At 39.7% G+C, this 22386-nt stretch overlaps 3 protein-coding genes across 6 annotated transcripts; all 3 read left to right on the forward strand.

The window, feature by feature from the left end:
- Window positions 1–209: 209 nt before the first annotated feature.
- catip (ciliogenesis associated TTC17 interacting protein) lies at window positions 210–3290 on the forward strand. The gene is made up of 9 exons (XM_076297185.1): window positions 210–270; window positions 645–830; window positions 936–991; window positions 1159–1245; window positions 1433–1600; window positions 2002–2126; window positions 2745–2821; window positions 2911–2999; window positions 3096–3290. The coding sequence occupies exons 1-9, from the start codon at window positions 210–212 to the stop codon at window positions 3288–3290; spliced, it is 1044 nt and encodes a 347-aa protein (XP_076153300.1).
- A 488-nt stretch (window positions 3291–3778) lies between these two features.
- Window positions 3779–12901, forward strand: casp8 (caspase 8, apoptosis-related cysteine peptidase). Its single transcript, XM_076296818.1, has 10 exons — window positions 3779–3921; window positions 4850–5190; window positions 5727–5826; window positions 6146–6284; window positions 6381–6430; window positions 6637–6682; window positions 7432–7487; window positions 7652–7772; window positions 11623–12130; window positions 12224–12901. Exons 2-10 carry the CDS (start codon window positions 4880–4882, stop codon window positions 12351–12353), a joined length of 1461 nt encoding a protein of 486 aa, XP_076152933.1. The 5' UTR covers window positions 3779–3921; window positions 4850–4879; the 3' UTR covers window positions 12354–12901.
- A 3558-nt stretch (window positions 12902–16459) lies between these two features.
- LOC143136228 (caspase-8-like) lies at window positions 16460–22370 on the forward strand. 4 transcript variants are annotated; one of them, XM_076296822.1, is made up of 10 exons: window positions 16460–16606; window positions 17563–17903; window positions 18096–18195; window positions 18609–18747; window positions 18852–18901; window positions 19110–19164; window positions 20184–20242; window positions 20394–20511; window positions 21167–21677; window positions 21784–22369. In XM_076296822.1, exons 2-10 carry the CDS (start codon window positions 17593–17595, stop codon window positions 21911–21913), a joined length of 1473 nt encoding a protein of 490 aa, XP_076152937.1. In that variant the 5' UTR covers window positions 16460–16606; window positions 17563–17592; the 3' UTR covers window positions 21914–22369. The 4 variants fall into 4 exon arrangements, with proteins under 4 accessions (XP_076152937.1, XP_076152936.1, XP_076152938.1 ...); XM_076296821.1 differs by having other exon boundaries at window positions 16461–16606; window positions 17455–17903; window positions 21784–22370; XM_076296823.1 differs by having other exon boundaries at window positions 16464–16606; window positions 17585–17903; window positions 20184–20233; window positions 21784–22370.
- The last annotated feature ends 16 nt before the right edge of the window (window positions 22371–22386 follow it).

The following is a 22386-nucleotide window of genomic DNA, read 5'->3' on the forward strand; positions in this document are numbered from 1 at the left end:
ATGATAAGAAAAGCTAGCACTATCTATCCTATCGATATTTGCCGCTGACAGAGAAAGCAGTTTAGACTTAAGTTAAGCCTGTTTTGTAAAGATATTAACTTAACGTTAAAGTTACTGGCTGAAGACGTGTGAGGATGACAACAAGTCACTAACATTAGGCTGCAGTAGTAAGTTACCATACCTTATTTTTTCTCTCTCTGAAATCAGACATGGAGGATGCCTCCCAAAGATTGACAGAGGCACTGTCAACTGATTTTTTAGCAAGTATTGGTGAGTATTTCATACAGTGAAAGTATATCATGATGACATGAGTGGTCAGAGTTAGCTTTGCAACAAAGTGATTGGTTGTATCCGGTTCTATTTTCAGACCATGGCTAACCATCTGTTTTTGACAACTCAAAACTTAACAACGGCTAACGTTAATGTCCCACTATCTTCCAAAAGAAAGAAAGTGTCAAGTCTGTCAACTTTGGGAATAGCTTATTAGCTTAAAGGACAAGCACATTTCAGTGTCAGTGAAATGTGAACATGATTTTTAACTATACTTTTGGCTCATTTTTATAAAAAAAAAAAAGTTCATAAATCACCCAATGAAGACAAAATAAATGTGTGACATTTTGAAATGTGTTCTGCCCCATTAACAGAGCTTAAGGAGGTGCAGCGGTGCTTGTTTGTTGATTCCCTGGTAAGTGTGTCAGACACAGGCAAGGAACTGGGGGAATTCTGCATCAATATACAAAAGACTGTACATAACAATCAGCCATGCTTCCTGGTACATGCTAACAGCCACGGCGCTATTGACAACATCCCTTGTGGGACCTCAATTACAGGTGAGGCTGAGACCAGACTCCTGTATTCTTCTCCAAACCTCCGTATTCTTTGTGATTATGGTTATATCATGTGCCACAAGTAATCACACTTTCACACCTTGACAGGGTATGTTACAACTACTTTTGAAACACTAGAACAAGATCATCATGAATATGTGAAGGTATTTTGCTCCCACCTTATTCCTCTCTAATTGTACTTTCCACTCTAATTGTTTTCTTCATGTCAGTGACTGCTGTAAATTCACAGGTATTATGGAAATAATATGTGTATACATATTATGTGAATGTTGTTACATGCACCAATCTTTTACTGGCAAATATTGCACAGCTTCATGGCCACAGTCTGGACAGGAAGTCTCACATGGTGAGACAAGATGGGCAGCTGGTTGTGAATAAGGTCACTCGAGAGGAGGAGGTGAGTCTGTTGTTAACGTTTCTTTTTATGTCTGTCACTCTATTTTGTTGTTGCTCAGTGCTCATAGACTCACATAATTCATCATGATTGATTGCATATGTCGCAGTTGTGTACCATTCAATCAGTCATAAATGGTCTCTGCAGTCTTGTGGAGTCCATAAGGACTCTGATTCGTTCTTGTCTCTAGGAGGTGAGGGAGCAGACATACACGTTTCCCCTGAGTTCTTTACGTGGCTTTGTGTCTGAGGCCTCCAACTTACTCATCCTGCGTGTTTTAGCTCAACGGAAGAACATTCCGGAGCCCATGAAGTTTCTGTCATTTGATGCTGAGACTCAGATATGTCTGTCCACCTATGTGAGTGCCAGAGAAATCGGTTAAAAAAAATCTTTGAAATTAAGTGCTGTGTATTTTGAAATCACTCCATGCATGCACAAGCAGTTGTATTTCCAAATGTGTTACAGTCACTTCTGTATAGCATTTTCAAGACATGAAGACAATGAAATTAAAGGCTTTTCCACTTTCCGCTTTTCCAATTCCACTGCCATAAAGTATGAAATGAACTAGCTTGAATCACAAACTGACCACATTTAAGTGTGTGGCAGCATTTATTGGTTGTTCCCCAACTCAATTATTTCACATTATATTCCTGGGGCTAGTGAATAGAGATCATATCTCTCATAGGGCCCATCATCAGTCTGTGTTGATCGGCCCTGACTTGCAACACTTAGCTTGAACTGTGTGTTGTTTTGAATCAGAGGGATCTTGGTGAGAAGAAACAGGTGGTGGGGAGAGAGACTGTGGATGTTTTTGGCATTGAGAGGACTGTTCAGACAGTGGATGACATTCCAGCAATGTGGCAGTGCTATTTCCTACGTGACGGGTGAGATGCATCCTTAATGTACTTGTCTGTTGTGTCCTATTAGATGTAGGCTTAATTGTAAATACCCTCTCACACACCTGTTGATTTTCAACTAGACAAATTTGCAACATGTTTAGGCTTCAACACGTCTTCAGCCAGTAACGTTAACATTAACCTCTTCACAAAACATGAATCTTATGCTAACATTTGTTATTTCGCTGAGCCAAAAGTAATTAAAAGTCATGTCCTCATTTCACTGACACTGAAATATGCTTGTCCTTTAAGCTACATTCAGCCTAATTCCCAAAGTTGATAGACTTGGCACTTTCTTTCTTTTGGAATTGAGTATATTTTATTCTGGTAATTGTTTTGTAGGTGTCTACATCTCTCCTGTTGCTGTAAAACATGTAGCCATGACTCTCCCTTGGCCTATGAGCCCGTATCAAGTCCTATGTTCTAGTGTGCTGTGGCCATCTCAGTGTTTTTTTTTCCATTTACATGAATTTATGTAGGCTTTTCTATTACTAGTTTATTTTTGTATGCATATCGGAACTATATTTTAACTGCATTGTTTTATGCTGGAATTGCTTTATTAATATCCCTTGCATTGCCTTGTAATCATTATGCTTTCCCAAACAGGCATTTAGCAAGTAGAGTTCAGGTAGGGTCCCCCGTCATGATGAAGCTTCTCAAAATGCCTGCACTCATATCTGAAGGTACAAATCTTTAATAATGTGTGATCATGTATCACAATTTGCTTTTACCCATATGCAAGACAATGTTCTGCATTTTTATCTGTTTGCAGATGAGCAGGATGACAAACCTGTCTTTGAAAAAAGGCCTCTCGTGTGGGAAGAGGACATGCAGCTGTACTCAAAATTTCTCGATCGAAAAGTAAATACACCAACTAAATTCTGCTTTATACAGACAGTGGGAGTTTTCCATTTACATGCCACATGGTTTTTGTCACACACCCTGTTTTCCCTACAGGAGGAGTTAAAAGCGGACCACATGTCATATGTGAGACATCACCCAGAACTGAGGGCGCTTTTAGCTGACTTCCTGCAGTTCCTCTTGTTGAGAAAACCCCAGGATGTCTTCTCCTTTGCCAGGGAGTATTTTGCCCCTTTTTCTTCTCAGCGCCCACCAGGAGACACTTTCAAAGCAACTCGATCCCTCAGATAATCTGGAAAGTGTTGTGTGACAATACTACTACTACTAATAATAATAATTTATCGTAATGTATCAGTGTACTGACATAAGGCCTATGTAAAATCATCAATGTTAAATAAAAGAGGCTCTGAATTCGAAATTCTTGAATTAATAACTTGATATTATGATTGTGATTTAAGTCTTCTGTCTCTTTCTTTTAGTTGAATGCAAGATTTAGGCTACAATTAAATACAGGCACAGAAGTCACACATGAAGTGCGAGTAGGCCTACAAAACGCAAGCCCGAACAGAAAAGATAGATTACATGAGTTTATAACACCTTTTGTTTACAGTGAAATGGCTTGGTCAATGTTCGGAATATGTATTGGTTAAAGGTGTTTTACTTCTGTGGCAAATTCCCAGTTAGGGCTCACAATCGCGCAATCTTTGCTTTGGCCTTTGGCAGCAGATACACGACAGAAACGTACGTCACTACTTCCGCATAGTAGAAACTGAAAGAGAAATACCTTACCGACGTTGTTTGAAATAGTTATAGCCTACATTGGCCTGCATTGATCACAGTGTATTAAAACATAAACGGACGGAAATATTTGTCCTGGGAGGCGACATCCTACTAAAAGTGTGTCGTTTTGTGAACGAAAGGGGTAAGTGTGGTTTGCAAGACTTAACTTAATGTGGTATGATTTCGTATAACTTCAATTACGAGGAAGACTTGAATGCTAGTTTCGTAACGTTAGTTAGCAGCCAGTATAACGTTACCAACTTACTTACTTTGGGGCGTCTCCATATCTCATTTTCTTTTCAGGACAAATGTCATAGCGATAGCGCATGTGTTTCGATTAGTTTACTAATGTTGAAGCCTAAAAATGTTATCAATTTGTCACCTGGCAAAGTTAAGATGCTTATTGTTAGATTACGTGAGGCTGACAAGTCTCAACATGCCCATAAGATAAGAAATGACTAAGCGTTTCTTAATGCAAGTTACTTTTTGTGTTACATAAAGAGCAGATTTATTTGTGTGGCATTAATGTCCCAATGTGAAAGAGGGTTGTTGGGCTAAAAGAAAGTTGTTTACATAAGGGTAGACAGGCTATAGGCTACTTATACTTTTTTCTAAATGACAGTATAACGTTACAAAGGCTATTGGTCAAACATCTCCATAAACTAAATGTAAAATATATTGGCTCACTATATCAAACCAAATAGTTTGCCTATTTCCTTATGACTTTCAGTCTGTGGACTACTTTGGCAATGTTGTTGTATGGGTGAGCAGTCTATTGATATTAAATAGCATGTGGAGAGTGTGTTTAGGTTGCCTTGTGTAGACCCACACTAAAGCCTACATGTTTCCGTCCCATAGATACCTTGTTAAAATAACTAATTAGCTCTACATAAACTGTGGGTTGATGGAAACACTAGTAATATAGTGTATAATAGTGTATGCTTGTACTTATGGTGTCTTATTGACTGATTACACTTAGATTATTATGTAAAAAGAAGTTAGGCTTATAAAAAAATAAATAAAACAATAAATGATGGATATACTGTATCCAAACCTGTGGCAACCTACAGCAAAGCTACCTGTGGCCTGCAGCTTGGAGCATGGAGGAGAACAACTTGCAGCTGCTTTATGACATTGACGATGGACTGGACTCTGAAGAGGTGGCTTCCCTCAAGTTCCTCTGCAGTGACGTCCTAGGTAGGAAACCACTAGAGAAAGTCAATGATGGCCGTGACCTCTTCATGCGTCTGAACGAAAAGGGTCATATGGAAGACGACATGATGTTCCTGAAAGAGCTGCTGTACACCATCAAACGCTATGATCTGCTGAAGATGATGAAGACAACTGAGCGGGGGGTGTGCAGTTCACTCCAAATGCACAGTGATTCTTATGGTGGCCTGTCCACCTACAGGTTAGTTCGGCATGTATCTGAATGTGCCCTTTTTGAATTGTAATTCAGACTAGAGTTTAAAGCTGTAGTTGGCAAGATTTTTTTGATTATATTCACTGAAACCGACACTATGCTCCAACAGAACAACATAAATCAGCTGGTTTTAGAAAAAGATCCGCACTTCTACCTCCACCTAGAGCCTGTACAAAAATCCACAGCTCCCGGTTCTTCTGGTCCAATCAGAGCAGGGCTGTGTGAGATCTGAATGTCAATCACAGTCTGGTGCAGTCTAGTGCGCAATGACGAGCACAAACTTGATGAGAGGGTGCTCGGTGGTAATGGTGGGGGGGAGGGGCATGAGAGTTGTAAACATTCAAAATTTGGCTAAGTCCCTTCAATCTGTCAGACTTGCCAACTGCAGCTTTAACAGTTATGGTGTGAATCAATTAGTAATGGATGGCTAGTAATGGCTTCCAACTTTTATGTTGATTTTCATATGGGTCTCACAATTTGTGCTCGTTGCTCATCACACTCTGGTGTGCTTCACCATCTTACAGGAAGATGCTTTTTGATATAGCTGATAATATGACGAGTGAAAAACTGAATTCCTTCAAGTTCCTGGTGAATCTGCCCCGAGGGAAATTAGAGGCCTCCGCAGTGAGTAGCCCACTAGCTCGTGGTCATTTACGCTTCTTAATGGGAAGTCAGAAATAGAAATCAAACATGACTTCTTATGACTCCTTTGATCATGGATCTTATATTGAAGTCTTCACAGTACAGACTTTTCAGGTTTACAGTAAGAAATTGTGTTTTTGTTGGCAGCTTTAACTGCTAGAATTGTGTATGGTGGAGGTGTTTATATTGTTAACCAAATAACCAAAGCCTCACAGAATCCGCATCTGTGCAGTGCCCCTCAGTGTCTGTATCAGTTGTTCCAGCGTTATGAACTGAGAGGTGGGTTCTTCTTGCGTTCCAGACCATCTTCGATGTTCTAACAGAAATGGAGAAGCAGCAGCAGCTTACTGAGGATAACGTGGAGGACCTGGAACGGATCCTCAATCAGTGTGAGAAAGATCTGGCTAGAAAGGTGGAAAAGTACAGGCTAAATAAAACAGGTGAAGATCCCTCTCTTCACATTTTTCTTTTTACTTTGCCAACCCACAGTTATGATAATCTACGCAATGCTGACTTCATCTACTTTCTTCCTTTAGGTGATGGCAGGTGGCCTGAACATGGAAACAGTCTTCATTCAGAGTCCATGGTAGAGCACTTGTTGCCCTTGTATGCTCATAAAGGTGTCAAAGCCGCCATGGTTTCATGGCACCGATAAGCCATATCTTGTTACCTTGCCACGGGTTATATTTTTGGTAGATTTATAGTTATTTTCTAAAGCATCTATGAGCATGTTGGTTAAGTCTTTCTGTATCTGTACAGTCATTATTCAACTTTGTTTCGTATCTTCACCAGAGGATTGCTGAAATCCATAGAGGAGAGGACTATGAAGACAGATTCCGTAAGTCATTGATGTTCTTCCTTTGTGTACCATTTTCCAGTGCAGTGATAGGTCACTATTAATGTTTTATATATACAGCATAGGCCTAAAATAATGGTTTCAATACAGTGACAGCTTGATGGCAATATAAGGCTCTTAGTACCACTTGCGATATTCATTCAGCATTATTGTTGAACATCTGTACTGTAAGATGCTTTGGAAAAAACCATCTAATTAAATGTAAGTATTAATCAAATAAATTAGGTCTCTGACAATAGGAGGCAGCGACTGGAAATCAAGCACTCTTTTCCAAAATTAACTCCATGTTAAAACAGTTCTTACACTGACACCATATTAAATATACCCACAGTCCAGTAGCTTAAACATTGCTGACCATCTTTAAAAAGAGGTGGCCACCGCACACTGTTATATTTCTTAGTGATTTTTATTGAGCAACGCGTTTCGCCAGTTGCTTCATCAGGCTCGTTTCGCCAGTTGCTTCATCAGGCTCACATTGCTGACCATCTTGTTTTTGTGTACCACTTTTGTAAGTCTTTGATACACCTTTGTGCCATCCTATAAAATGAAAATACAAATTCAACTTTCAAAATGTGTCTAGATGGTGTTGCTAAAACACAACTAACTGAACAGTTTTTAGATATGCGTTCTGTAATATAAAGTGAAGATTGCAGTGTTTAAAAGGATCCTGAACATTTACAGTATATATCAAACATGGGCGCGTATAAGCATTTCTTTATTTCCTCCATCAGGTAACCGTCTGAGTGTGGTATCAGATGCAGGGCCGGTGACAAATGAAATAACTAAGGTGCACAAACACACACACACACACACAAACACACACACACAAACACACACAAATCAGTGGGATAGTCCGATTTTCAATAGCTGTACATATGTGCCAATAGTTATCCTAAGAGTAAACAACAGAAGGGATTTGTTGTTCCATTTGGTTTTCTTTGCTTCCCCCAGGAGGAAGATGTGGAGAGCTATACGATGAATTCCCGTCCCCGTGGATACTGTTTGATAATCAATAACTACAGATTTTCGCACCCTGAGTATAAACACCGAGATGGGACAGAAAAGGATGCAGGTGAGGCTTATTTAATTGGATTAAAGAAGAAATGAGAAGACATGTGTTCAAAGCATCTATAGCTTTCAGGAAAAGTAAGGGAAACTGCATACTATGATGTTGTCTTGCAGAAGCAGGTAACATCCAGGAGTTACTAATTTAACTAATTTAAGCAAAATCAATTAGCTAGTTTAACTCTGTGGGTAAGACCTTTGAGACATGATATATACAGTATATACAGTGCCTTGAAAAAGTATTCAGCCCCGTTCTAAAGTTGACTAAAAAGAGGAATAAAAAAAAAAATCATCTTTTGGAAATGGATCTTAAAGGTGACAGAGAATCAAAAAACGTTTTAACTAGTCTTTGTTGAATAACGGTAGCATACCAGCATTCAAGAACATACGAAAACAGCTAGACATTCTGAACATCTCCGTTTCATAGAAATTCCTCTTTTAGAAATGTTCGTCAGAAATCTGAACAACGGATACATATTACGTAAAAATGTATCTCATTGCCCCCCACTATCATTCTATTCCTCCTTTGCACACACCCAGCCCTCCCACCGCCATATACGGCAAGCAGATTGCAGCAGTGTTCACGAAGTTCGGAGGTGTGCCAGCTGTGCAAGCGTTGTGCAAACTTTTCATGACTGAAAGAAATGCACGAGATGCGGTTCATTTTTAATCGGATACCCACTACATTAAGATAGGCCATACTGATTTTGTACATCTGTATTTGTACATCTGTATTGAATTGTATAAAGTGTTAGCACTGGTTGTATTTTCCGACAGCATACTACATTTTCTCTCTCTATGGGCATGCGAACACAATTTCCACATAAACACCTGGTGAGTGAGGAGTGGACAGTGGTCAATCTAATTTCAACACCTAGCCTACACTAAGAAGGTTGGTCTAAAGTGATTGCATTGGCAGTCTTACAGTTAGCAATATATAGTAAGCTTTTATTGGGTGAGAAAGTTCAATGATGGTCAAGTGTATGTAGTGCCCTTCTTGTTTGTGTGTCACTCCGAACTCGTCAAATGGTTAGAACCCTTGGCATCAAACTTCGACACACGGATTACCCGCTTAGCCAAGCTTTAACTGAACCAGTTGTTGACATTAGCACGTCGGCATCTGCGCCTTCAGTTTGTGACTATGTTTCGCCTGGTGCGAAAACATGAAAGTAGCCTCCCTAGCTGTCTCAGAGACATTGGTAATGGGAAACATTTGTAACGTTTGTATTCCAACTTTTGTCCTAAGACTCTACATACACGTTTTGACTTTTAATACAAAACATATAGGCTAAGCATTCAGTTGTAAGAAGCTGGTTTGTCTGTGTTCCGAAGCCAGCAAAGTTACATTCTTTTGAGTGGCAGCAAAGGCAGCCAATCAGCGTCAAGTGCGTGCATTCCGTTATAGGATTGCCAGTTAAGCCCGAAAGGACACCAAATAGGTGCAAAACCACACATTGAAAATCCCCCACCCTAACATAGCTTTCTGAGAGTGTTTTTTAGGACGCTTCTAAGGCATTACAGACCCAACCAAAAATTTGCTGTCTATATGTCACATCACCGAACAGGGATAAATACCCCGTTCAATCATTCTATGTCACCTTTAATGCCTTGAATCAAACCAGCTAATAGGCTAACTGAAATAACCAACATGCCAATCTCTAGGTATGGTGAAGGGTATGTTATGAAGTGGGGCTATTTTAATTCCAAAGACCAAGGGAACTTTATCAGGATGCATAATATCCTGGATCCATTAAATAACTGCCCTTATAAAAATAAATAAAAATCTGCCTGCCTCTATGGGAATTCAACATATGTTTAACATAGGGGTATGAATACTTATGCACCCTGTATTTTAATGAACATTTATCATCATTTTAGTCAATTTAAGCATGGGGCTGAATACTTTTAAAAGGCACTGTACACAGTACCCTCCAGAATTATTGGCATCTCTGCTAAAGTTGACTAAAAACCGGTATAAAAAATAATCTGTTGGTGATTTATTGTAATCTCACAATGAAAACAAATGAGGAAAAATCCAACCTTGAAGGGAAGCAATTTCTTTTTGAGAAAAAGGAAATTTTCATAAAGAAATACATGTTTTTAACAAAAACACATCACTCACAATTATTGGCACCCCTGCTTGAAATACATTCTTAAGCCTCCCTTTGCCAATAAAACAACTTCTATTCTCCTATGACACCCCATAAAGATGGAGAATACAAAGCAAGGGATTTAAGACCATTCGTCTTTACAAAATCTCCCCAGATCGTCCAGATTCCTAAGTCCACACTTGTGCATTCTCCTCCTCTCACCCCACTGTTTTTCTATGAAGTTCAGATCAGGGGACTGAGATGGGAATGGCCAAAGATTGATTTTGTGTTCAGTAAACCATATATGTTTTGATCTGGAAGTTTGTTTTGGTTTATTGACCTGATGAATGATCCAAACATGACCAACTTTTAGTGTCTTGGCAGAGATTGACAGATTTGGGAATAAAAACAGCCCCACAATAGCACAGTATAGTCAGTATAGTCATTGTTCTATGTACGCCAAACACACCTAAAGTGTTTCTAGCCAAAGTGCGCAATTTTCATTTCATCTGACAATAGACCACATTTCCAGACAAAATCACTGTATCATTCAGTAACTCCTGCCATTTACATTGGGAATTAAATGACTGGACAGTCTTTTACCTAGCCTGGAAAATCCAGACCCTGGTAATCTAGAAAGATTAAGGGTCTGGCCACGAATAATGAAAATGGCCCAACTCAAGGGGCGGCACCAAGCATGCATTTGAAAATCTTAGTGAACTTGCTACAAGTAACTTGCTTGTTGGACTCGCTGGCTTGTTATGTTAAAGATACATTGTGTAATATTTTGAGTAGATTCTTAGCAAAAAAACATTTTTTCTTTCAAAAATATGTGCTCATTCATGTGTAATTACTTCCACCAACAAATGAAAGTATTCTGGTAAGCGTAGAATCTGCCATTAAGAATACATACAAGCGAGTCTTCTGTATGACAGCAGCCGTGTTTCGGCCTCCATCTTTAGAATACATACATTCCCGAACCCCCTCTAACTTTTGGGCTTAAGTACAAAAAAAATGTCTGACCTGTCGGAAGTTCACCAAGCTCCCTATCTCATTCCACAAGCCTAGAGCGCCCTCTTGTGGCTGTAGACGGTAATGTTTCATGTAGGGTTCATGTCAGTTCATACTGACTAACATTTAAAACCATGTTAATAACATGTTATTGATATTTTGATATAAGTTGCACCTGACAAGAAGTCGCAGGACCAGCCAAACTATGAAAAAAAGTAGGACTTATAGTCCGGAAAATACGGCATTCTCTTGTGTTTTCTATGTTGTAAAATGACTAGAGGATTTAGGCTCTGTGTCACTTTATTTTCATACCCTAGTGAAAAAGAAAGTCATGAACTACTTCTGAAAGTTCACAGACACTCAGATTAACTTAAATAAGTTGAAATTAGATAACAAAATGCTTCTGTTAGGTTTTGTGAACAAGATTTTTCTAGGGGTGCCAATAATTGTGAGCAACGTGTTTTCGTTAAAAAAATGTATTTCTTCTTTATGAGATTTTCCTTTTTCTCAGAATAAATTTGCTTTCCTTCAAGGGGGGATTTTTCCTCATTGTTTTCATTGTGAGAGTACAATAAATCACCAAAAGATTATTTTTCATAGTCAACTTCTGTTTTTAGTCAACTTTACCAAAGGTACCAATAACTCTGGAAGGTACTATATGTATGTACTGCATTTGGTGTGCTGTGTACTAGTCTGTCATTTCTAGTTTTTTGCACAAACAGCTTGCTTGAATTCCTTCCCTTTTTTTCCTTTCAGAGGACTTGCGCAGGGTATTTGAAAGGCTGCAATTTATGGTAGAAGTTACAAGAGACCTGTCTGGTCACGATATGAGGATGGTTCTGGAGAAATATGCTACACTGGACCATTCTGCTTACAACGCTCTTGTCGTCTGTGTTCTCTCCCATGGGCTGGAGGGCAGAGTCGTGGGTGAGGATGGGGAAGAAGTGTCCATCAAACAGCTTTACAGGCCTTTCACCCGCTGTCCTACACTGGTCGGCAAGCCCAAGCTATTTTTCATCCAGGCCTGCCAGGGCGCTGCATTACAAACAGGTCACTTGTTAGAGGATGGACCTAACCAGCAACTAGATGAACTATTAGAAGAGGATGCTCTTAATCCACTAGTTAATAAACCGTCTGTTGCAGTCGAGGCAGATGTGTTGATAGGCATGTCAACAGTGGAGGAATTTAAGTCATTCCGTCATACCATGACTGGGTCCATCTACATCCAGGCCCTGTGCAAAGCGTTGGAATCTGGGTGCCAAAGGTAAATTATGTTTTGTCATCTTTAATGCTTAATTCATTTAAAAAAAAGATTCCACCAAGTGTCTAAACTCTGTGATGTTTTCCTCTTTTTCAGGAAGGAGGACCTGCACACTATCCTCACACGTGTGAACAATGATGTCAGCAAAGGTGTCTTTAATAACTGGAAACAGATGCCTCAACAAAAATCCACTCTGAGAAAGAAGCTGGTTCTAACTATGGACTAGATAAAACCAAACTACTAAATAAAGTCGGCATGCAAAATTGTCGTCCCTCTTGAGACATTTTATTTTTATGAAGGAGAACCTGTTGAAGACTTGTCGAGCAAAGTTTTTGTGCATCAGCAAATGAAATGTTACTCATTAAGGATACAAGTCTTGTGCTGACTTTTTCCACTACTTTTGGGATTCACTTGATGCCTTCAACTCAAAACCTATGCTCTGTCTCTGACATGCACTTCTTGACACTGCTTCAAACTCATCTTTATATATTGCAGGGGAAGAACTGAATGAATGCACATGAAAATGTGACTTAAGATTGTAAGATACTTTTTTCCTAGACATTTTAAAAGAATGTACTCTTCAGGGATATAATACCATTGTGAGATAATTGGGAAGAGAGATAATATATGAGACACAGTGGTAGGACATATAAATCATTCTTTAAACACTGTTCTTTTCCCCCCACTTTTTGCCATGTAACATACATCTGTTCCATTTGTTTAATCATTGTCACTTAATCCTATACAATGCAATAAAAACAATGTATATTTTCTAGAAAAATAAATCAATTGACTGGTTTTTTTAGAGAAAATATTTCCATAGCACGACTACACAAATGTTCAGATTGTTACAGATTGTTACTTGAAAAACAAGCCGTTTCCGGAGTCTGAAGGACTGGACCGGGACCTGTTTGGCTCTCCTCTGACGTACGCATCTTCCCGGCTGACATCGTCGTTGACATAGGTGAGAATAGTCAAGATGTCATCCCCCCTTCGAATACAAAAGTGGATATCGGTTAGCATAATGCCAGCATATTTCTCAATTGAAATAAAATCTAAAACATCAAGCTTCCCACAAATTTGTATGCAAGTGACAGTGTGTTTAATCCCACATCTGTTAAATCTCTTTGATTTAATAATGTCAATTTACGGACTATATTGTAATAGAACTTTTATAGTCCAAAACAATTAATCACCTGAAACGCCTTCTCTGAGTCGCTTGCATAGAGATTGTTCTTTCTCATCAGTTCATTCTTGTTCATCAGTTTGTCTAACAGTTCGATAGGTGTCTTCCCACCATTTTGAGACATGCTGTGACCCTATGAGCCCGTATCAAGTCCTATGTTCTAGCGTGCTGTGGCCATCTCAGTGTTTAATTGTTTTTTTTTTTCATTTACATGAATTTATGTAGGCTTTTCTTTTATATAAGTAGTATATATACTCTTGATCCCGTGAGGGAAATTTGGTCTCTGCATTTATCCCAATCCGTGAATTAGTGAGATACACTCAGCACACAGTGAGGTGAACTAGTCACTACTAGTCACACACTAATCCCGACGCAGTGAGCTGCCTGCTACAGAGCGCTCGGGGAGCAGTGAGGGGTTAGGTGCATTGCTCAAGGGCACTTAAGCCATTCCTACTGGTCGGGGTTCGCCGGCAACCCTCCGGTTACAATTCCGAAGCCCTAACCAGTAGGCCACGGCTGCCCCCAACTAGCATTTTACTAGTTTCCCAAACAGGCATTTAGCAAGTAAAGTCATGATGAAGCTTCTCAAAAAGCCTGCACTCATATCTGAAGGTACAAATCTTTAATAATGTGTGATCATTTATCACATTTTGCTTTTACCCATATGCAAGACAATGTTCTGCATTTTTATCTGTTTGCAGATGAGCAGGATGACAAACCTGTCTTTGAAAAAAGGCCTCTCGTGTGGGAAGAGGACATGCAGCTGTACTCAAAATTTCTCGATCGAAAAGTAAATACACCAACTAAATTCTGCTTTATACAGAGAGTGGGAGTTTGCAATTTACATGCCACTTGTTTTTTGTCACACACCCTGTTTTCCCTACAGGAGGAGTTGAAAGCAGACCACATGTCATATGTGAGACATCACCAGGAACTGAGGGCGCTTTTAGCTGACTTCCTGCAGTTCCTCTTGTTGAGAAAACCCCAGAATGTCTTCTCCTTTGCCAGGGAGTATTTTGCCCCTTTTTCTTCTCAGCGCCCACCAGGAGACACTTTCAAAGCTACTCGATCCTTCAGATAATCTGGAAAGTGTTGTGTGACAATACTACTACTACTACTAATAATAATAATAATTTAATCGTAATGTATCAGTGTACTGAGACAAAATCATCAATGTTAAATAAAAAAGGCTCTGAATTTGAAATTCTTGACATTATAATTGTGATTTAAGTTTATTTTTTGTCGTATTTAAGTCAGTTTAATGAAACTATATGACAATTTAGACTACAATAAAATACATACATTAGATTAGATTAGATTCCACTTTATTGTCATTGTGCAGAGTACAAGTACAGAGACAATGAAATGCAGTTTATGTCTAACCAGAAGTGCAAAAAAATCAGAAAAGTGCAATGTGATATACAAAGTAGTTGGTGCATAGACAGACAAAATATATAGTGCAGTGTAGACAGTAGTGTACAGTTGTTTTCAGAAGAGTAGTATAAATTAAATATAAGTATGTGCAGTGTATTAACAGTAACCGTATAAGAGCAGAATAAATATGGCTATGCAATGAATGATGTATGAACAACATGTACAGATATGTGCAATGTAGTGGCAGTACCATTATAGTAGTGGTAGTAAGAACAATATAGATATATGCAGTGTGTTAACAGAATATATTACAGAAAAACTGAATAAATATGGATATTTAGTATGAACCATATAAACAGATATGTACAGTATGTACAGCTATGTGCAGTGTGGTAACAGTACCATTGTAGTAGCAGAAACAGCAACATTATAATAGTATTAAGAATAAGTATGTGCAGGATGAAGAACAATAGGCTATGAATATGGCTATGTATATGTGTAATTACAGTATGTACATTTGTAAATAAATAGACACTATGGATGGGATAGGGCAGTGCAGTTGTGTGTGTGTGGGGGGGGGGTGGCTGGGGGATGTGGACACCTCAACAGGCACAGGCAAGGAGGCATCAGACGGGGGCGTGATGGGGCCTTAGTTTGTTGGATGTCACCGGGATGCAGAGCTAGAGTTTAGTAGGGTGACAGCCGCAGGAAAGAAGCTTCCTCTGAACCTTCTGGTTCGGGTGCGGAGAGACCTGTAACGCCTCCCTGAGGGGAGTGGGGTGAACAGTCTGTGGTTGGGGTGAGAACAGTCTTTAATGATGCTGCGCGCCTTGCGCAAGCTTGCCCTGGATGGCCTCGATGGAGGAGAGTGAGGAACCGGTGATGCGTTGGGCAGTTTTCACCACCCTCTGCAGTGCTTTCCGGTCATGGGCAGAGCAGTTGCCATACCAAACTGTGACATTTGGTCAGGATGCTCTCTGGTGCAGCGGTAGAAGTTCACCAGGATCTAAGGAGACAGTTGGACCTTCTTTAGTCTCCTCAGAAAGAAGAGACGCTGAGCCTTTTTGATCAGGGTTAAGGTGTTGAGAGTCCAAGAGAGGTCCTCAGAGATGTGGACACACAGAAACTTGACACGCTCCACCTCAGTCCCATTGATGAGAATGGGTGTGTGTGTGACAGCTTTAGACTTCCTGAAGTCCACAATGAGCTCTTCGGTGTTCTTGGTGTTGAGAGCCAGGTTGTTATCAGTGCACCACGATGTTAGGTGCTGGACCTCCTCCCTGTAGGCCGTCTCATCGTTGTTGCTGATGAGACCAATCACCGTAGTGTCATCTGCAAACTTGACAATGATGTTAGAGCCATATGTAGCCTACAGGTGTGCAGTCATAGGTGAAGAGGGAGAAGAGGAGAGGGCTCAGCACACATCCCTGTGGAACGCCGGTGTTCAGGGTGATGGTTGAGGAGAAGCCTACATGAAGTAGCCTAGTAGCCTACAAAACACAAGCCTGAACAGAAAAGATAGATCTAGATATGAGTTTATAACACTTTGTGTTTGTGAAATGGCTTGGTGAATGTTCGTAATATGTATTGGTTAAAAGTGTTTTTTTGTTTTGTTCTGTCTATGGTAAATTCACAGTTAGGCCTATAACTACAGTCTTTGCTTTGACCTTTGGCAGCAGATCAGATACACGACCGAAACGTAACTACTTCCGCATAGTAGAAACTGAAAGAGAAAGACCAGAGCCCGTTTACGAGCCCGTTTATTAGACATTCTCCGGAAAGACTTTACCAACGTTGGTTGAAGTAGCTATACATTGGCCTACATTGATCACAGTGTATTAAAACATAAACGGACGGAAATCTTTGTCCTGGGTCGCGACATCCAATACTAAAAGTGTGTCGTTTTGTGAACGAAAGGGGTAAGTGTGGTTTGCGATCTCGTAGCCTATACCTTCAATTACCTACGAAGACGATGCTTTAGTTCGTAACGTTAGTTAGCCAGAATACCATCTTGCTTTGGGGCTTTTCCATATCTCATTTTCTTTTCAGGACAAATGTCATAGCGGATGTGTTTCGATTAGTTTTATTATAATGTTGAAGCCTAAAAATGTTACGAATTTGTCAACTGGCAAAGTTAATATGCTAAGGCTGACAGTCAACATGCCCATAAATGTTTCTTAAGTTAAGTAAGGCCTAGGCCTACTACGTGCTTTTGAGAGTAGGCTTATTTTTATTATTATTATTATTATTATTATTATTATTGTGTTACATAAAGAGCAGGTTTATTTGTTTTGCATTAATGTCCAAATGTTGATGAAGTGGGTGATGGTGGGTTGATAAGAAAGTTGTTTAGGGTAGACAGACAGTAGGCCTATTTCTAAATGGCAGCTTTACAGGCATAATGGTTAAACATCTTCATAAATTAAATTGAAAATAGATTGGCTCACTATATCAGACCAAATAGTTTGCCTATTTCCTCATGACTTTCAGTCTGTGGACTACTGAACTTTGGCAATGTTGTTGTATGGGTGAGCAGTCTATTCACCCACATGTTAGAATTTGCTTGATATTAAATAGCATGTGGAGAGTGTGTTTAGGTTGCCTTGTTAAGTTTATATTGATGAGCTGTAGGCCCACACTAAAGTCTACATGTTTCCGTCCCCGTAGATACCTTGTTAAAATAACTGTAATTAGCTCTATAGAAACTGTAGGTTGATGGAAATACTAGTAATATAGTGTGTAATAGTGTATTCTTGTACTTTTGCAGCTGTTTAATGGTGTCACGGACTGATTACACTTAGATTATTGTGTAAACTGAAGTTAGGCTTATAAAAAAATAAAAGATTGATAAATCCAAACCCATGGCAACTCACAGCAACGCTATCTGTGGCCTGCAGCTTGGAGCATGGAGGAGAACAACTTGCAGCTGCTGTATGACATTGACGATGGACTGGATTCTGAAGAGGTGGCTTCCCTCAAGTTCCTCTGCAGTGACGTCCTAGGTAGGAAACCACTAGAGAAAGTCAATGATGGCCGTGACCTCTTCATGCGTCTGAACGAAAAGGGTCATATGGAAGACGACATGATGTTCCTGAAAGAGCTGCTGTACACCGTCAAACGCTATGATCTGCTGAAGATGGTAAAGACAACTGAGTGGGAGGTGTGCAGGTCACTCCAAATGCGCAGTGATTCTTATGGTGGCCTGTCCACCTACAGGTTAGTTCTGTCATGTATGTGAATGTGCCCTTTTTGAACTGTAATTCACAGTTTAACAGTTATGGTGTGAATCAATTAGCGATGGATGGCCACTAGTGATGGCTTCCAACTTTTATGGTCATTTTCAAATGGGTCTCACAGAAAAATGTGCTCGTTGCTCATCACACTCTGGTGTGCTTCACCATCTTACAGGAAGATGCTTTTTGATATAGCTGATAATATGACGAGTGAAAAACTGAATTCCTTCAAGTTCCTGGTGAATCTGCCCCGAGGGAAATTAGAGGCCTCCGCAGTGAGTAGCCCACTATCTCGTGGTCATTTACGCTTCTTAATGGGAGATGTAATACAAGTCAGAAATAGAAATCAGACATGGCTTCTTATGACTCCTTTATCAATTCTTGACCTTATATTGAAGTCCTATCCGCACAGACTGTACAGGTTTTCAGTAAGGCATTATGTTTTTGTTGGCAGCTTTAACTCCTAGAATTGGTGAAATTCATAAAATAATCATAGATTGTAAAATTATATAAGGACACCAATGTGTATGATTATTTCAGAATCTTGTCGTTATTGTGTATGGTGGAGGTGTTTTTATTGTCTGATAACCAAAGCCTCACACAATCCGCATCTGTGCAGTGCCCCTCAGTGTCTGTATCAGTTGTTCCAGCGTTATGAACTGAGAGGTGGGTTCTTCTTGCGTTCCAGACCATCTTCGATGTTCTAACAGAAATGGAGAAGCAGCAGAAGCTTACTGAGGATAACGTGGAGGACCTGGAACGGATCCTCAATCAGTGTGATAAAGATCTGGCTAGAAAGGTGGAAAAGTACAGGCTACATAAAGCAGGTGAAGGTCACTTCAAGGTCACTCTCTTCACATTTCTTTTTTAACTTTGCCAGCCTGCAGTTGTCGTAATCTACCCAATGCTGACTTCTACTTTCTTCCTTTAGGTGGTGGCAGGTGGGATGAACAGGGAAACAGTCCTCATTCAGAGTCCATGGTAGAGAACTTGTTGCCTTTATGTGTAGTAGCTGATAAATGTGTCAAAGCAGCCATGGTTTCATGGCACCAATAAGCCATATCTTGTTACCTAGCCACATTTTATATTTTGATAGTTTTATAGTTATTTTCTAAAGCATATGAGCATGTTGGTGAAGTCTTCCTGTATCTGTACAGTCATTGATCAACTATGTTTCGTATCTTCGAAGGATCACCCGAATATTGCTGAGATGCGTGGAGGAGAGAACTATCAAGACATTTCTTGTAAGTCCTTTGTGTACCATTTTTTAGTGCTTTAGTTTGCCTGTTTGTGGTAAATGTTTTGCATGTTTTGCAATGTCTGGCATGTTTTTCGTTGTTGCTTTTAGTAGTTTGAATGTTTGTTTTTCGGTGTTCCTTTAAGTAGTTTGAATTTTGTTTAAGGTGCAAACAACAATTAGATTTCAGCTCAATATTTCAATGTTAAACTAATTGAAATAGTCACTTGTACAGTTATTTAACTGGAAGAATACATATAATACTGTCTGGACTTGGAATGGTGTTTCAATTTACCTGGCTCTGGATTCACAATTTCCAGATTTAGTAATCAAGTGTTTTTTTGATAGGTCACTATTAATGTTTTATATATACAGCATAGGCCCAATATAATCCTTTCAATACAGTGACAGCTTAATGGCAATAGGCTCTCAGTATCACTTAACAATTAACAGTTAACAAATTAACAGTTTTTAGATGTTCATGATGTGATACAGTTGCACTCATAAGGTTACACACCCATGCTAAAGTTGACTAAAAAGAAAAATAATAATCTTTTGGAAATTGAAATAAAATGAGGAAAAATCGAACCTTTAAGGACACTGATTTTCTTTGTGAATGAATACTGTATCGTACATAAATAAATGCTCTTCCTTAAAATACATGGGGCATAAGTATACACACCCCTATGTTAAATTCCCATAGAAGCAGGTATATTTTTATTTTTAAAGACCAGTCATTCAATGGATCCAGGATACTATGCATCCTGATAAAGTTCCCTTGGCCTTTGGAATTAAAATAGCCCCACATCCTCACATACCCTTCACCATACCTAGAGATTGCCATAGGGTACTTTCCATAAGATCATCTCTCAATGCAAATCAAACCAGCTATTAGGCTAGCTGAAATAAAACCATCCTAATCTCTAGGTATGGTGAACAGCTGTATAAAGTAAATATTGTAATGTTTAAAAGGATTCTGGACAATTATATGTCCACATATTAACATTTCTTCATTTCCTCCAAAAGGTAACCGTGGTCTGAGTGTGGTATCAGATGCAGGGCCGGTGATAAATGATGTAACTAAGGTGCAAACACACATACACACACACACACACACTCACACAAACACATATGTATACAAACATACACATAAATCAGTGGGACAGTCGGTGGGGGAGTTTTCCTAAGAGTGAACAGGGATTTGTTTTTTCATTTGGTTTTCTGTTTCACCCGAAGGAAGATGTAGAGAGCTATACTATGGACTCGCGTCCCCGTGGGCGGTGTTTGATAATCAATAACTACAAATTTACTACTAATGAATATGGAACAAGAGAGGGGACAGTGAAGGATGCTGGTAAGACTTTCTTAACTGGATTAAATCGAAAAGAAATGTGGTGAAAAGATATGTTGTCTTGCAGAAAACTTTGGCAATGCAGGAGTTCGCCATCTTAACTAAAACGAATTTAATAACTTGGAAAAATGAATAGTTTAACAACATGATAAGTAAGACCTTAAGTACAAACATTGATGAGTCAGCTCAGCCACACAAGAGACCATATTTGTTTCTTACTCTTTGTTGTAGTGCAGCCAGAGGTTGGCACAGAAGGTGTGATTTTTGTTCAGTTTCTGGTCCGCTTTCAGTGTCAGGCCAACACTGGATTTGTTTTTTGCGACAATGAGAGCTTTCCCCTTGTGAAGTCATATTAGCACTGCTGAGACAGCACATCTAGTGGTGGCCATGGACTGGCAGCGGCAACAGAAATACAGATTTTTGTGCTTCCTTTTGTTTCCTGTGTCTTGGTTGTTGGGGCAAGTGATTGATGGATGGTGTGTTGTGGCTAAGGAGCTGGGCTAGCATGCAGTAGACAAAAAAGGGTTCAAGTTCTGTCTGCCAAGTATGTAAGTATAGGGTCTAGTGTGAATGCGCCCTTAGTCATATCTAGGCTGCATTATAATTAAGTGTTCTGCACAAGTACCTTCCTTGAATTCCTTTCCTCTTTTCCTTCCAGAGAAGCTGCGGGGAGTATTTAAATGGCTGCATTTTTTGGTGGACGAACAGAGAGACCTGTCTGGTCGTGACATGAAGGCGGTGGTGCGTGAATATGCCACGATGGACCATTCGGCTAATGATGCTATTGTCGTCTGCGTTCTCTCCCATGGGCTGGAGGGCGAAGTCGTGGGTGTGGATGGGGAAAAAGTGTCCATCAAAGATCTCTACAAGCCTTTCACCCGCTGTCTTACACTGATCGGCAAGCCCAAGCTATTTTTCATCCAGGCGTGCCAGGGTACTAAGTACCAAACAGGTCATTTGCTAGAGGATGGACCTAACCAGCAAATGGACCAGCAACTGTTTGAGGAAGACGCTCACAACCCACTGGTTAGGAAACTGTCTGTTGCTGCCGAGGCAGATGTGTTGATAGGCATGTCAACAGTGGAGGAATTCAAGTCATTCCGTAATACCATGACTGGGTCCATCTACATTCAGGCCCTCTGCAGTGCATTGGAGTCAGGTTGCCCAAAGTAAGATTTACACCTTGATTATTTTACCCCAAATTTCATTCTGTCATTATTTTTAATCCCGAGAATGTCTATTAAACTGAATGCGTGTTGTGTTTTTCTGTTTCAGGAATGAGGACTTGCTGACTATCTTTACACGTGTGAATAACCAAGTCAGCAAAGGTCTCTACAATAGCCACAAGCAGATGCCTCAGCAAAAATCCACTCTGACTAAGAAGTTGGTCTTAACTGTGGACTAGATAAAATCAAAATACTGAATAAATTCGGCGCGCAAAATTGTCCCTCCCAATATTTTTTTTAAAATGAAGGAGAACCTGTTTAAGATCTGTCGAGGAAAGTTTTTGTGCATCAGCAAATGAAATATCACTTATAAGGATGCAAGACGTGCTGAATTTTTCAGTACTTTTGGGATTCACCTGCTGCCTTCAACACAAAAGCTCTGCCCTGACTCTGACGTGCACTTCCTGACACTGCTTGGAACTCCATCTGCCAATTTACAGTGTACTATGTTTTTTATATTGCAGAAAAAAAAACACAGAATGAATACAAATGAAAAAATGTGACTAAAGATTGTAAAATATTTTTTTCCTAGACTTTTTAAAAGAATGTACTCTTGTGAGATAATTGGGTAGAGAAATAAGAAATGAGGCACAGTCGTAGAACATGTAAATCTTTGTTTAAGCACTGCCCCCCCACCCCCCCCCCCCCCCCC

The sequence above is a fragment of the Alosa pseudoharengus genome, unplaced genomic scaffold (assembly GCF_046254945.1).
Source record: "Alosa pseudoharengus isolate Yale_2024_CS ecotype anadromous, Long Island Sound unplaced genomic scaffold, YU_APseudo_1.1 YU_APseudo_1.1_scf_20, whole genome shotgun sequence".
Taxonomy (NCBI): domain Eukaryota; kingdom Metazoa; phylum Chordata; class Actinopteri; order Clupeiformes; family Clupeidae; genus Alosa; species Alosa pseudoharengus.